The sequence below is a fragment of the Hoplias malabaricus genome, unplaced genomic scaffold (genome assembly GCF_029633855.1).
Source record: "Hoplias malabaricus isolate fHopMal1 unplaced genomic scaffold, fHopMal1.hap1 scaffold_583, whole genome shotgun sequence".
In the NCBI taxonomy this organism is placed as follows: domain Eukaryota; kingdom Metazoa; phylum Chordata; class Actinopteri; order Characiformes; family Erythrinidae; genus Hoplias; species Hoplias malabaricus.
The window spans coordinates 1-13,007 of NW_027100847.1; the positions used below are offsets into that span (position 1 = coordinate 1).

Sequence of the window (13,007 nt, forward strand, 5' to 3'; positions counted from 1 at the left end):
TGTGAACCTGTGTATATTGTGAAGAGTGTGTAAAACACCCCTGTAACATCATTACCTGTGTTTTCCAACATTTTATCTCTAGACTCTAACTCTGGTAATAAATCCAAACACCTGGGTTTTTTAGAATTCTAGACTCCAGGGATCTTTTACACAATACTTCATCTTTCTCTGTTTTATACCTTAAAATGTTCAGGAAAATTCTAGAACCACTTTGGGATCCCAGTGTAATTTAGTAACGTTGCTTAATGTAATTTTCATACATTTTAATTTTAATCATAATTCACACTAGAAAAATGTCCAATATCCAAAATAATTATGGAATATTTGAAAATATGTTATTACTCAGCTATTATCTAGAACCTGTTTAAGATCACAGTGTAGTTCTCTCGTTCTTTTGGAGTGTGTACCTCACAGTAACTGGGTCACTATGTAGAACTTTCTCTTTATCCAGTGTCCACTATGAAAACTAACCCCAGCAGAAGACTGGAGCAGCTTCTTTAGCTCTGAGTTAATGTTAATGAAACATGAATCCTACCTCGGTGTTGGTTCTGTTCTCCTCTCAGTGTCCACTTCTGTCATCTTCTCTTCTCCCTGTGACTCTGTATCTCTCTATCCTCTCTCTCTTATCTCTGACCTCTCTAACTCCTCCTCTGTACCTCACCTATAGGTCTGAGTGGATCGTCTGTTTCACCTACACATACTTTACATAAACTCCCCTCATCACATGGACAGACACAAGAGACCTTTGTATTTGATATTTAGGGCCTTGGAACAGTCTATTTCCGTGAGCATTTGGTAGCATTCAGCCACAGGAAGGGTAACTACTCAACAAGAAACTGGACAGCAAATATTGTAAGGTTGAATTATCTATTTTTAATTTAAGTATAAAATTTAACGTTGATGATGACGTAATAGGAACATGAACGAAGGTGAACGGGTTTATTAAAATCAGACAGTGATGTTATCTCTCTCTCTCTCTCTCTCTCTCTCTCTCTCTCTCACTCTCTCTCTCTCTCTCTCTGTCTCTCTCTCTCTCTCTCTCTCTCTCTCTCTCTCTCTCTCTCTCTCTCGCTCTCTCTCTCTCTCTCTCCAAGCCCCTCCTCTTTACCTCCGACACCAGACTGATGGACGTATGCTTCACCAAAACATGTTTTGCATAAAAGTCAGGTGCAGCACACGTCCAGTCAACAACAACCTCTTGTTTTTGATATTAACCCTTTAGGGCCCTGAGACTGTTGTAGTGAGGTGTCAGTGGTTTCACACAAACCATGTTTTTCAAATGAATTATTTTCTATTTTATGAATTATTTCTTTGAACTACAACTCACATGAGATGAAGAATTCGACTCCTTTGGCACACTCTACAGATCATGTTCTCACCGCACTTCCAGAAGGTGCAAGACCAACCAAAATGTCATCAGTCCTGATTCTCATAGACCACCCTGCAGTCTTCAATGCAGTCGACCACCTGTCTGTCCCTCACCAGCTTTAAATCACCGGCTCTGCACAGCAGTGCTTTACATTGTACCTGGATGTTCAGCTCATGATATCACTAAGGTAACAACTGGTGCTTCTGGTTTCATTTCTAATTTTATTTGTTTCATCATGGTATTATCATAAATCTTTACACGTGTGGTTTTACAGAGACTCCTATGTGTTAAGAATATTATAAAAACAGTCCTGTAGATTATATTTAATAGAAATAAATATCAGACACTGAAATCATTAGGTCACACTGACGTCCAGAACGTAAACACAGGCTTTAGGACGTGGAAACACCAGGGTCATGTGGGTTCAGGATGTGTGCCGGTGATTTGCATTCACAGTTTACAGGCGTCAGACAGGTGTAAACACACTACGTCAGCATGAGTTTCTGGACATTTCTGAAAGGAAGGGTATGAACAAGGAAAGAGTTTATGAAAATTAGACAGTGATGTTATCAGCAGCTGCTCTGCTCTGAGATGGTTTGCTCACCTCAGTCTAATAAACACCAACCCAGCAGTGACCACCTTATGTCCAGTAGAACTAAATACATGTCCAAATGTCCACAACGTCCAAATGTAAGGACAGTGTTTGTAGTTAGTGAGGTCTGCGTCTTTAAGCTGCACACATTGTAGACAACGGTTGTAATAACTCCATAGCCAAGCACTGACTGGTAGAATGAGATGCTCTGAAGCAGCTGCACATGAGGCTGAGACCACCATGCCCAAAACTAAAGTGTGGGTTTGAAGTGTAGAAACACCAATAGTCTCAGCAGGAACTTCTAAAAATTTTTCCAAATTCTGAATTGTTCTGTGGGCTGTAGATGTGTGAATGTTCTACAAATAGTAGGATGATCATTCGAGGCTTAAACTGATTAAGACATTTGGTCCAAAGCATTCATTCACCTTCAGGATTTTGTTTTCATCATTTAGGTTCCGCCTGAGAACCTTTAAATACAAATAAAAAGGTAAAAAACAAACAAGTGTCTATAATTTTAGGGGTAAACAATGTGTTACTGGGTGCTGAGGATAACAGACCAACTATTTCTTTACTTGTAAGAAAACTTACATCATTTTAAGCAAAAACAATAACGTATTATGGAATGTACACAGCATTTTCTGAAAGTAGACAATATGTACCTCAAAGGGCCAAAAAGTTTAAAATAGTCTATCACAAAACCATGGAGGTTTTATTTGGTTGTTTTGTGATAAAACAGCTACACTGAATCTAAGAAGCAACGCCCTGAACTTTGAATTCACAAAGAGTTTACTGCAAAACTCCCCATTGCAAGGGCACCATGAGCTCCAGAACAGGAAAATACTCAGGAAATAAAGGCATGTTTACTGTGGCATTGTCAACAATGGATTCTCTTTTGGAATTTTTCTCTGGTGCGGTGCCTCTCCTGAGACTATGTTAGTGATTGTTACAGACAGAATCTGAAGAGAGCTTACATGTCTGTTATGGTTTAAAAGTCTGGCGTCCTGCTCCAGGTGCAAACAGTCAATACCGAGCAGGGTGTGCTCTCTGTATTTTCTGGAGAATGGTGGAGTGTAGTTGTGCTACTTCTGAAACATATGAGTTGGTGTTGAGGACTTTGTGATAAAATCATTAGACGCTATAAACTAATTCATTTTGATCAACAAATATAGGTCCGCCCCCTCCAGGGTGTGTTCCTGCCTTGCGCCCCATGATTCCAGGTAGGCTCTGGACACACCACAACCCTGAACTGGATAAGGGTTACAGATGATGAATGAATGAATATAAGTCAGTTAGAGGGTGTCTGCACCAAGAAGATAATGAGGACGGTCCTGATTTTTGTGGGTGAATCTGATAACTGTGGGTGAGTCTGAGTATCCTAAGATTCCTTAGTAAATCAAATCAAATCAAATTTATTTGTATAGCGCCTTTTACAACTGACGTTGTCACAAAGCAGCTTCATAGTTTCAAAACAGAACATTTAAATCAAAGCCCAATGCAAGCAAGCCGAAGGTGACAGTGGCAAGGAAAAACTCCCTCGAGGCTGGAGGAAGAAACCTTGGGAGGAACCAAGACTCACAAAGGGGACCCATCCTCCTCTGATCAAAATATAGATTGAATTTTAAATGATCACCAATGAAGTGTCATTATGCTACATAATAATAATAATAAGCACCAGGTGTAGGATATGTTTTCTGAGGCTGTAACTTAACGATCTACTATTCGGTCAAACTCTAATCACTTTAATGTTGCCATTGTGTTTGAGATTCTCAGACCGTCTTGTAACCAACCCATGAAGCTGGACCTGTTTTAGACCTGTGTGTGGCATTTATATATAAGACATATGTACAACCAGTAACATATTGTACCACCCACACACCGCCCTTGAGTTACTGCATATATTTCTTGACTATAGGACTGTAAAAATAGATCAAACTTGAAACAATGTTTAAATCTGACATTTGAAGACCATGGTCTTGAACAATGTGTCCATTCAACAAACTCATTCTGTTTGTTTCATGACTGAGGACCACATCTATTTCAGGAAGAAAACAATTCATCTGTGCACTAAACATCCAACATTGTTATCAAAATGTACATATTTACTCACCACCCATTAAACCCAGTAATAATGCAAGAAATCATAAACATCACTGAACGTAAGGATCTTCCCACTGAGGATCTTCTGTGTCTCAGAAAGGGAACACACCTGGCTTCAGTCTTCATCTTTGAGAAGAGAAAGAACCAGTGAGTGTTACAGTGTCCACTTCAATATTCCAGTGACAAACAAAGTGTAACTGACCTCAGTAGTTGGAGCAGATGAAGTTGAGCTGCTGGTTCTGTGGCAGACTGACCCACTGCTGTCCTCCACTCGATTCTACTGCTCCAGATCTCTCTCCAGAACCACAGTCTTCTCCCCCTGTCCCGTTCCCTGGAGCCCACTTCTGGTAGCAGATGGACTCTCCACTGACCCAGAACCAGAAGTTGAGGGTGCAGGTGTGACGTAGCCCCAGCCAAACGTGATCAGTGGAGGCTTTCTGAGCCAACTCCATCACCCAGGACTGGACCTCCTCAGAGTGAACTGAGACCAGATCCACATAGTTCTCCCTGCAGTATCTCAGAGCGTCTTTCCAGGTCAGAGTCTGATTCACCAACACCAGTATTTCTGCACACAACATGACAGAGGTCAATGAGAAGCAGTTCGGCATAATGTTTGATATTTAAAATGTTAAATGATATATATAAACTCATGAACATTGAATCAGTGATTCATTACTCACTCTCTTCACAGACGAAGGGGAGCTTGTTGTCACAGGTCAGATTAGTCCACTGACCATCCTCGGTCACTATGGCACACTGCTGCTGTCCATTTTTACCATAATTATCTGGTCCAGACCTCCAGTATCTGAACGAGGAGTTACTCTGATCTGACCACTGCCAGGAGTCGTTGAACAGACCGATCCATATATGTGTATAAACTCTATTTGACTTTGCCAGATCCCAGATCTCCTGGTTCTCTGTCTGGTTTCTCACAGTGACCAGATCTGTGTAGTGTTCTCTGCAGTAGCTCTGAGCATCAGGCCAGGTCTTTGTCTCATTCATAAATATATATCTGCGAGTGCTGTTCTTTTCTGAAACATTAATTCAGTCAGAGTTAAAAATATTCCGATGCATTTTATGAAGTGATAATGCTTTACATTAATCTGAATATGTGAGTTCTTACCATCATAACACACAAAACTGAAACGATTATCACATTTAATATCATTCCATTTTCCATCTTCTTTCCACATTGTGACACAGTACTCTATCCCTCCAGAGTGGTCTGGTTGTCCACTGCCCCAGTTTCGATACTCCTCTCCCTCACTGTAGAGACCTCCATCCGCCAGAGACCACAGCCATCTCCCAGGGTTCCCTCTGTTTAGACCGATCCACACTGAGCTGGTAGTTTTATCTTTGAGAGTCGTGTTCAGGTTCTTCATCTCCTCCATGTTGCTGATGGTGGCCAGATCAGTGTATGTCTGTCTGCAGTAGCTCTGAGCTTCAGTCCAGTTTTTAGCTTCATTCACAAGAACATACTGATAAGGAGAGTATACAGACACTCCACACACAGCTGCAAAGAAAACCAGGAAAAGTCTAGTTTAGTGGAAATGAACACACTTTACAATGTTTTACAAATTCTGTAAAGCTGCTTTGTGACATCATCAACTGTAAAACGCAGTATATAAATACATTTTGATTTGATTTGATTTCCACACAGTGTTTAAACAAACAATCACCACTGGTTTATCCAATACTCTCTAAAAAAACAGAAGTACTGGACAAATACCATCAGTCTTGTTACCTGACATTTTTTACTAGATTTTATCCAGATACTTGGCCAGAAACATGCAAATGTATAGTGAATACATGTACTGTAACTGTATATCCACTAGTGGCAATATCTGGGGTCCAAGCAGTAGTTTATAAATATATCCCAAAGCAGCAATACCATTTAGCTAGTGATCACTGCTACATCTGCTAATGTCTTAAACAGCAACACCTGAAGTTGACTTAATGTAGAAATTATAATGATTATTGTGTGTAGGTCATAAAACTAAATTAATACATAATTTATTCATTGTCAGTAACCTTTATCCAGATCAGGGTCACGGTGGGTACGGACCCTACCAGGAATTATTGGGTGTAAGGCGGGAATACACCCTGGAAGGCGGGAAGGCACCAATCCTTTACAGGGCAACACACACCCACACATTCACACCTATGGACACTTCAGTTAGCAATCCACCTACCAACGTGTGTTTTTGGAGCATGGGAGGAAACCGGAGTACCCGGAGGAAACCCACACAGACACAGGGAGAACACACCACACTCCTCACAGACAGTCACCCAGAGGAAACCCACGCAGACACAGGGAGAACACACCACACTCCTCACAGACAGTCACCCGGAGCGGGACTCGAACCCACAACCTCCAGGACACTGGAGCTGAGACACAACAAGCTGCACCACTGTGCAACCACTATCTACTCATTCTATAGAAAAAAAAAAAAATAAATAAATAAATATATATATATATATATATATATATATATATATATATATATATATATATATATATATATATATATATACATAAAAATCACACACACAAACAGAAACAATCTCTGACCTGAGAAAAGGAACAAGATGAAAATGCTCCTCAGGTCCATTTCTAAAAGAAAAATTCAGAAGAATTTCACTTTACATATCTTTGAACATCAGCAATAAAATATGAAAGTTTACCAATAGTGTGTTCTCTGACTGTAGAGATTATATTAAAATCTAGAATGCTTCCCCTGGTCAATTTTATTTTTGCTTTTTATTTATTTATTTATTTATTCATTTATATATTTTTTATTCTTGTTCTTATTTACAACAGCATCCTGGCAAACAGCAAAGGTTTACATGGAAATAAATTAATGGATATTGTCACTGTCTAGAGAAGAAAAAAGGATTAAGGATTTCAAGAACTCTTGATGAATGAACCAATAGAAATGCTCAAAAATTACTGAGAAACAAATCTATCACTTTTTTATATCACTTTTTTTTGGAGATCAATGTTTTTTTCATACATTTTATTAGATTTGATAGTGACAATATAAGATGAAATGAAATATAGAGGAAGAAACCTCTTTAATATTAGATCAAATGAACTGAACCAAACAGCACAGAAGTAATTTGATGAATCAGTAACAATATTTTTGGTGTTAAAAGTTGAGACGGACATAAATAACTTTAATTTGAATGTTTCCCGAATGTTTATTTCACTCTTTTGTGGAAGAAGACAATGATAAAATGTCAAAAGCAGAAATAGTTTTAGGGTTTGTTTTATTTGGATGTACACCGTGGACCAAATATCAGATATAGGTAGATACCTGCTGTATTAAACATTTTTAGAAATGTTGGTGACTGACCAATGAGAGTGTTGTAAATGAGTGTCAACCTGTGTATATTGTGAAGAGTGTGTAAAACACCCCTGTAACTTCATTACCTGTGTTTTCACAGATTTAATCTCTAGACTCTAACTCTGGTAATAAATCCAAACACCTGGGTTTTTTAGAATTCTAGACTTGAGGGATCTTTTACACAATACTTCATATTTATCTGTTTGATACTTTAAAATGTTCAGGAAAATTCTAGAACCAGTTTGGGACCAGTGTAATTTAGTAACATTGCTTAATGTTATGTTTCATACATTTAATTTTAATCATAATTCACACTAGAAAATGTCCAATATCCAAAATAATTACGGAATATTTGAAAATATGTAATTACTCAGCTATTATCTAGAACCTGTTTAAGATCACAGTGTAGTTCTCCAGTTCTTTTGGAGTGTGTACCTCACAGTAACTGGGTCACTATGTAGAACTTTCTCTTTATCCAGTGTCCACTATGAAAACTAACCCCAGCAGAAGACTGGAGCAGCTTCTTTAGCTCTGAGTTAATGTTAATGAAACATGATTCCTACCTCGGTGTTGGTTCTGTTCTCCTCTCAGTGTCCACTTCTGTCGTCTTTTCTTCTCCCTGTGACTCTGTATCTCTCTCTACCCTCTCTCTCTTATCTCTGACCTCTCTAACTCCTCCTCTGTACCTCACCTATAGGTCTGAGTGAATCGTCTGTTTCACCTACACATACTTTACATAAAATCCCCTCATCACATGAACAGACACAAGAGACCTTTGTATTTGACATTTAGGGCCCTGGACCAGTGTATTTCTGTGAGCATTTGGTAGCATTCAGCCACAAGGAGTGTAAGTACTCAACAAGAAACTGGACAGCAAATATTGTAAGGTTGAATTTTCCATTTTTAATTGAAGTATAAAAATGAATTGGTGATAAACGTTGATGATGATGTAATGGGAACATGAACGAGGAGGAAAGCATTTATTAAAATCAGACAGTGATGTTATCAACAGTTGCACTGAGATGCTTTGCATACGTCAATCAGCACAAACACAGCAGTAAACACCTGAAAATTTTCAGTAGAACTAAATAAATGTCCAAAGGTAAGAACAGCTGTTATAGTTAGTGAACTCTGCTTCTTTAACCTTCACCCACTGTGGACACAGGTTGTAACTGACTGGTAGAATGGGAGTTTGTGATGTAGCTGCACATGAGGCTAAAACCAGCAAGCCCAAAACCAAGGGTGGGTTAGAAGTGTAGAAACCCTGTTGCCCAGGCACTGGGCTGTGGAGCAGTGGAACTGTGTTCTCTGGACTGATAGCACACCACCTAATTATTTTAAGATGATTTGGAAGGTCATCGAACAGCAGTGGCACATCTCATTAATACCTCAGACAGAGGAATGAAGTGATCGTCTGTTTCACCAAAACACATTTTGCATAAAGTTTCCTCATCACATGATCAATGAAAATGTCACTTTATATATTAACCCTTTAGGGCAGTGAGCCAATCAATTTCACTAAGGATTTGATGGCATTAAACCACACAGTGTTTTTGCTCAATAAAAGTAAATATTCCCTTTTAGGATTTTCTGACATGAGACGTAATCATATTTAATGTGTCTCTGTGAAAGCAGGGGGAGAGTTTATGAAAATCAGACACTGATGTTATCAGCAGCTGCTCTGCTCTGAGGTGCTTTGCATACACACCTCCATCTCACAGCACAAACCCAGCAGGGACCAACTCAAAATGTTCAGTAGAACTAAGGTAAGGACAGCCTTTATAGTGAATCTAGCTTTGTTAAGGTTCACCCACTGTGGACACAGGTCAGAACAAGTTTAGGTTAGAAAGGTAGAAACCCTCCCTCCACCCAGCACTGGGCTGTGGAACTGTGTTCCCTGGAGATGATAGTATCATCTAGTACTTTTGGCATGAGTTGGGATGGCATCCAACATCAGAACCTGACAACATTAATGCTTGTTTGAAGCAATCCAATCAAATCTGCAAAGTCTCAAAATTTGACTCAAATCTTTGAAAAAGTGAAAGATTTAAAGAGTCTATTTTCCTCCATTTTTCTTCTCTGTTCAGTCCTAGGCGTCTGGGGGTCTGTGGGTAGGTGAATGAATGTAATAAATGAAGATCAGTGTGAAGGAATGTGATGATTTTGTGTAATTCTAATGACTGTGTATCCTAATAATTCTCTGTAATCCCCCCCCCCGCCCCACACACACACACGTGTCTATATTCTTTTGGGCTCAATGATACTACTTTTGCCTTTAAACAAAAATTCCTACATATAGCACCTATAAAAATAACAATTCCCTTTTAGAATTTTAAAGTACATTTTAAATGCAAAATTTGATTTTCCTAGCATGTTTCTGCTGTTATAAACGTAGATGAACAAATAAATAAAAACAAAATTTTTTACAGATTTGATTTCCACATCTGTTTTAATTAAGTAAAGTTTTGCATTATTCAGAGCAAAAGAATGCTGAATAAAACATGGCTTTTTAACAGTCTTCTTTTATTTCCATATAGTGTTTACATTATAACTTTAAAGCAATCAGTGACACAATAGGTACACAGTTCAAAACTATGATACGCAATAACAATGATACACAACTGCACAGCAAATCATTTCAACTTAGAGAAATATATAACATTGTAAAAAGAGGCATAAAATAGATAAAATGATGAATTTTAAACAGATTAAAAACTATGTTTTAACAATGTTTTACATTTAATCATTCTGTCTAACAGCATTACACATAGTTTTTATTATAATGCATTTATTTAAAAAAATATCTTTATGCAATGAATATTTCATAAACCTCCAATTATTTCTTACCTAATATCACAATGTTCAACAATCACATCCAGTTTCATGACTATTTCTCTATGTTTATTTTGTGTAATAACAATAAAAATAAAAAAGAAACACTATTTTCTCTATATTTCAAAGATGTGGGTATTTCATAATGTGGGTCTCTAGGGAATAAAGCACTTGATGTATATCCATAGTCTAAAGCAGGTGTACACACTGTAATCATGAATATATTCTGACAACCCAGCCCATTCAACCCTCTCGTTCTATTGGTTTGGTGCCCGAGGTCCAAAGAAAATTCGGAAAGTAGAACATTTTAATTTGCAAATCAAAACTCCTAGATTATAATCAAAATGAAAATTTACCTCAACACCTATAAAACCCAAAGAATATGCAGTATAGCAGCAAAACCAGTGAAAATGAGGATTTTCTGACTCTAGATCCTGAAGAGTGACCACACCTGCCTTCATTCTTCATTTTTGAAAAGAGAGAAAAAAATGAGGGTTACCAGTACTGCTGCAGTTTTCAAATAGTAACCAACAAACCAAAGAATAACTGACCTCAGTAGTTGGAGCAGATGAAGTTGAGTTGTTGGTTCTTTGGGAGACTGACCCAGTGCTGTCCTCCAATCGATTCCAACGCTCCGGCTCTCTCTACAACACCACAGTCTTCTCTCCCGGTCCCATTCCCTGGAGCCCAGTTCTGGAAGCAGACAGTGTGGTTAGTGACCCAGAACCAGCAGCTGAAGAAGCAGTTGTGATGGAGCCCCAGCCAGATGTATTCACTGGAGGCTTTCTGAGCCACCACTGTCACCAAGAGCTGGACCTCCTCAGAGTGAACTGAGACCAGGTCTCTATGGTTCTCCCTGCAGTATCTCAGAGCGTCCCACCAGGTCAGAGTCTGATTCACCAACACCAGCTTATCTGGAGACAGAAGGGACCGGACATTTTTAGTGTCTTTACAGGATGATAGAGGATTATAATGACATTGTTGAGAAAGTGAAATGACACTCACTCTGGTAGCAGACGAATGGGTTCATGGTGTTACAGTTTACATCAAGCCACTGACCCTGGTCAGCCATGGACACGGCAGTACAGTTCTCATTACTAGTCGTGGTATTTGGCTGGTCAGACCTCCAGTACCGGAATGAGGAGTTACTGTGATCTGACCACTGCCAGGAGTCATTGAACAGACCGATCCAGAACCGGCTTACACCTGAACTTAGAGTCACATTTAACATCAGCTGGTTCTCCGTCTGGTTCCTCACACTGGCCAGATCTGTGTGATACTGCCTGCAGTAGCTCTGAGCGTCACGCCAGGTCTTTGGTTGTTGAATATATACATATAGCTGAGTGTTGGTCATCGTTTCTGAAACACACGTTAATTACATTGTTAACTCTATATTTCTCTCTTTAGGTTTTTACAGCCAAACAAGTATCAGCCAAATGAACAACTGGATGAAATGTGCACTGCACTGTTCAGTCATATTTTAATGTTTTCCTGATATATTTCCTAAAGTGATTTCTATGGAACTGTGTCTGAAATATCTTACCGTCATAACACATAAAATAGTACATTTTGTTACATGTGTCATCATTCCAGGTTCCAGCAAATCCATACACCTCTACACAGTACTCCCCTTGCCCTAGATAGTTGTTTGGTTCCAGCACAGCCCAGTTATGGTACAGATCTGAATCACCCAGAGACCAGTGCCATCTCCCAGTGTTCCCTCTGTTTAGACCGATCCACACTGAGCTGGTAGTTTTATCTTTGAGAATCGTGTTCAGGTTCTTCATCTCCTTCATGTTGTTGACGGTGACCAGATCAGTGTAGTTCTGTCTGCAGTAGCTCTGAGCTTCAGTCCAGGTTTTAGCTTCATTCACAAAAACATACTGATAAGGAGCGAATGCAAATGCCCCAAAAACAGCTGTGAAAGAGAGATATTAAGTGAAAAGGTTTTAACACATATTTGCTGCAGTTATTATTAGTATTTCACCAGAGGAAATGTCATGTATCCTCTGTGTCCTCAGGGGTGCTAAGGTGATTTAAAATAATTTTTTTACACATAACTTGACAAACAACATCTAAATAAACACAAATCTAACTTGAAAGTTTCTAAAACAATCTTTCAGGTTTGGCTATTCAGGAACAATAATTCAATGAGAGACCAATTGTAAACCAGAGGGGGAAAGTTTGTGAACAAATTTTAGCAAGTCAGATGTTGTTAACATTGTTGCAACATTAGCTTATATACTGCTTAATAGCTATAAGGTTGAATACACCTTAAGAAGTAATTATTTAAATAGTTGATTTTAAAAGATTTTAAAAGTCTTTCAATATCAATTTTTCAACTTTCAATTTCTGCCCCTCCATCCTTTGGCCATTCTGTAATGAAAAAAAAAATAAAAATAGTGGAGATAGTGGCATTCGAAACCTTAATTAAGCTATTTACTATACATTTAAGTTACTTCTAATGTAATCAGAAATGTATGTTTTTATGTTCCTTTCTGCTTTGGTTTATTCCTCATTATTCATTTAAAATAAATAAATAAATAAATAATAATATTAATGGGCAATATTTAAACTGAACTTGGTGCCACTTAAGGTAAGGTGCCACCTTGGATAGCTATCCACCACACACACACACACACACACACACACACACACACACACACACACACACACACACTGACCTGCCAAAAGGACATTGATGGAAAACCACTTCAGATACATTTCTAAGAGAAAAATAGAGAGAAACTGGTCATTAATATGTTCATGA

The 13,007-nt window shown here is 38.5% G+C and overlaps 2 protein-coding genes across 2 annotated transcripts; both read right to left on the bottom strand.

The window, feature by feature from the left end:
• Nucleotides 1–1,613: 1,613 nt before the first annotated feature.
• On the bottom strand, nt 1,614–8,043 carry LOC136681975 (macrophage mannose receptor 1-like). Its single transcript, XM_066658764.1, has 6 exons — nt 7,969–8,043; nt 6,631–6,672; nt 5,182–5,571; nt 4,739–5,089; nt 4,261–4,623; nt 1,614–4,184 (listed from the first exon to the last, which is right to left on the bottom strand). The coding sequence occupies exons 2-5, from the start codon at nt 6,668–6,670 to the stop codon at nt 4,262–4,264; spliced, it is 1,143 nt and encodes a 380-aa protein (XP_066514861.1). The 5' UTR covers nt 6,671–6,672; nt 7,969–8,043; the 3' UTR covers nt 1,614–4,184; nt 4,261.
• A 1,989-nt stretch (nt 8,044–10,032) lies between these two features.
• Nucleotides 10,033–12,961, bottom strand: LOC136681976 (macrophage mannose receptor 1-like). Its single transcript, XM_066658765.1, has 5 exons — nt 12,922–12,961; nt 11,781–12,155; nt 11,243–11,596; nt 10,789–11,151; nt 10,033–10,699 (listed from the first exon to the last, which is right to left on the bottom strand). Exons 1-4 carry the CDS (start codon nt 12,959–12,961, stop codon nt 10,790–10,792), a joined length of 1,131 nt encoding a protein of 376 aa, XP_066514862.1. The 3' UTR covers nt 10,033–10,699; nt 10,789.
• Nucleotides 12,962–13,007: the final 46 nt, after the last annotated feature.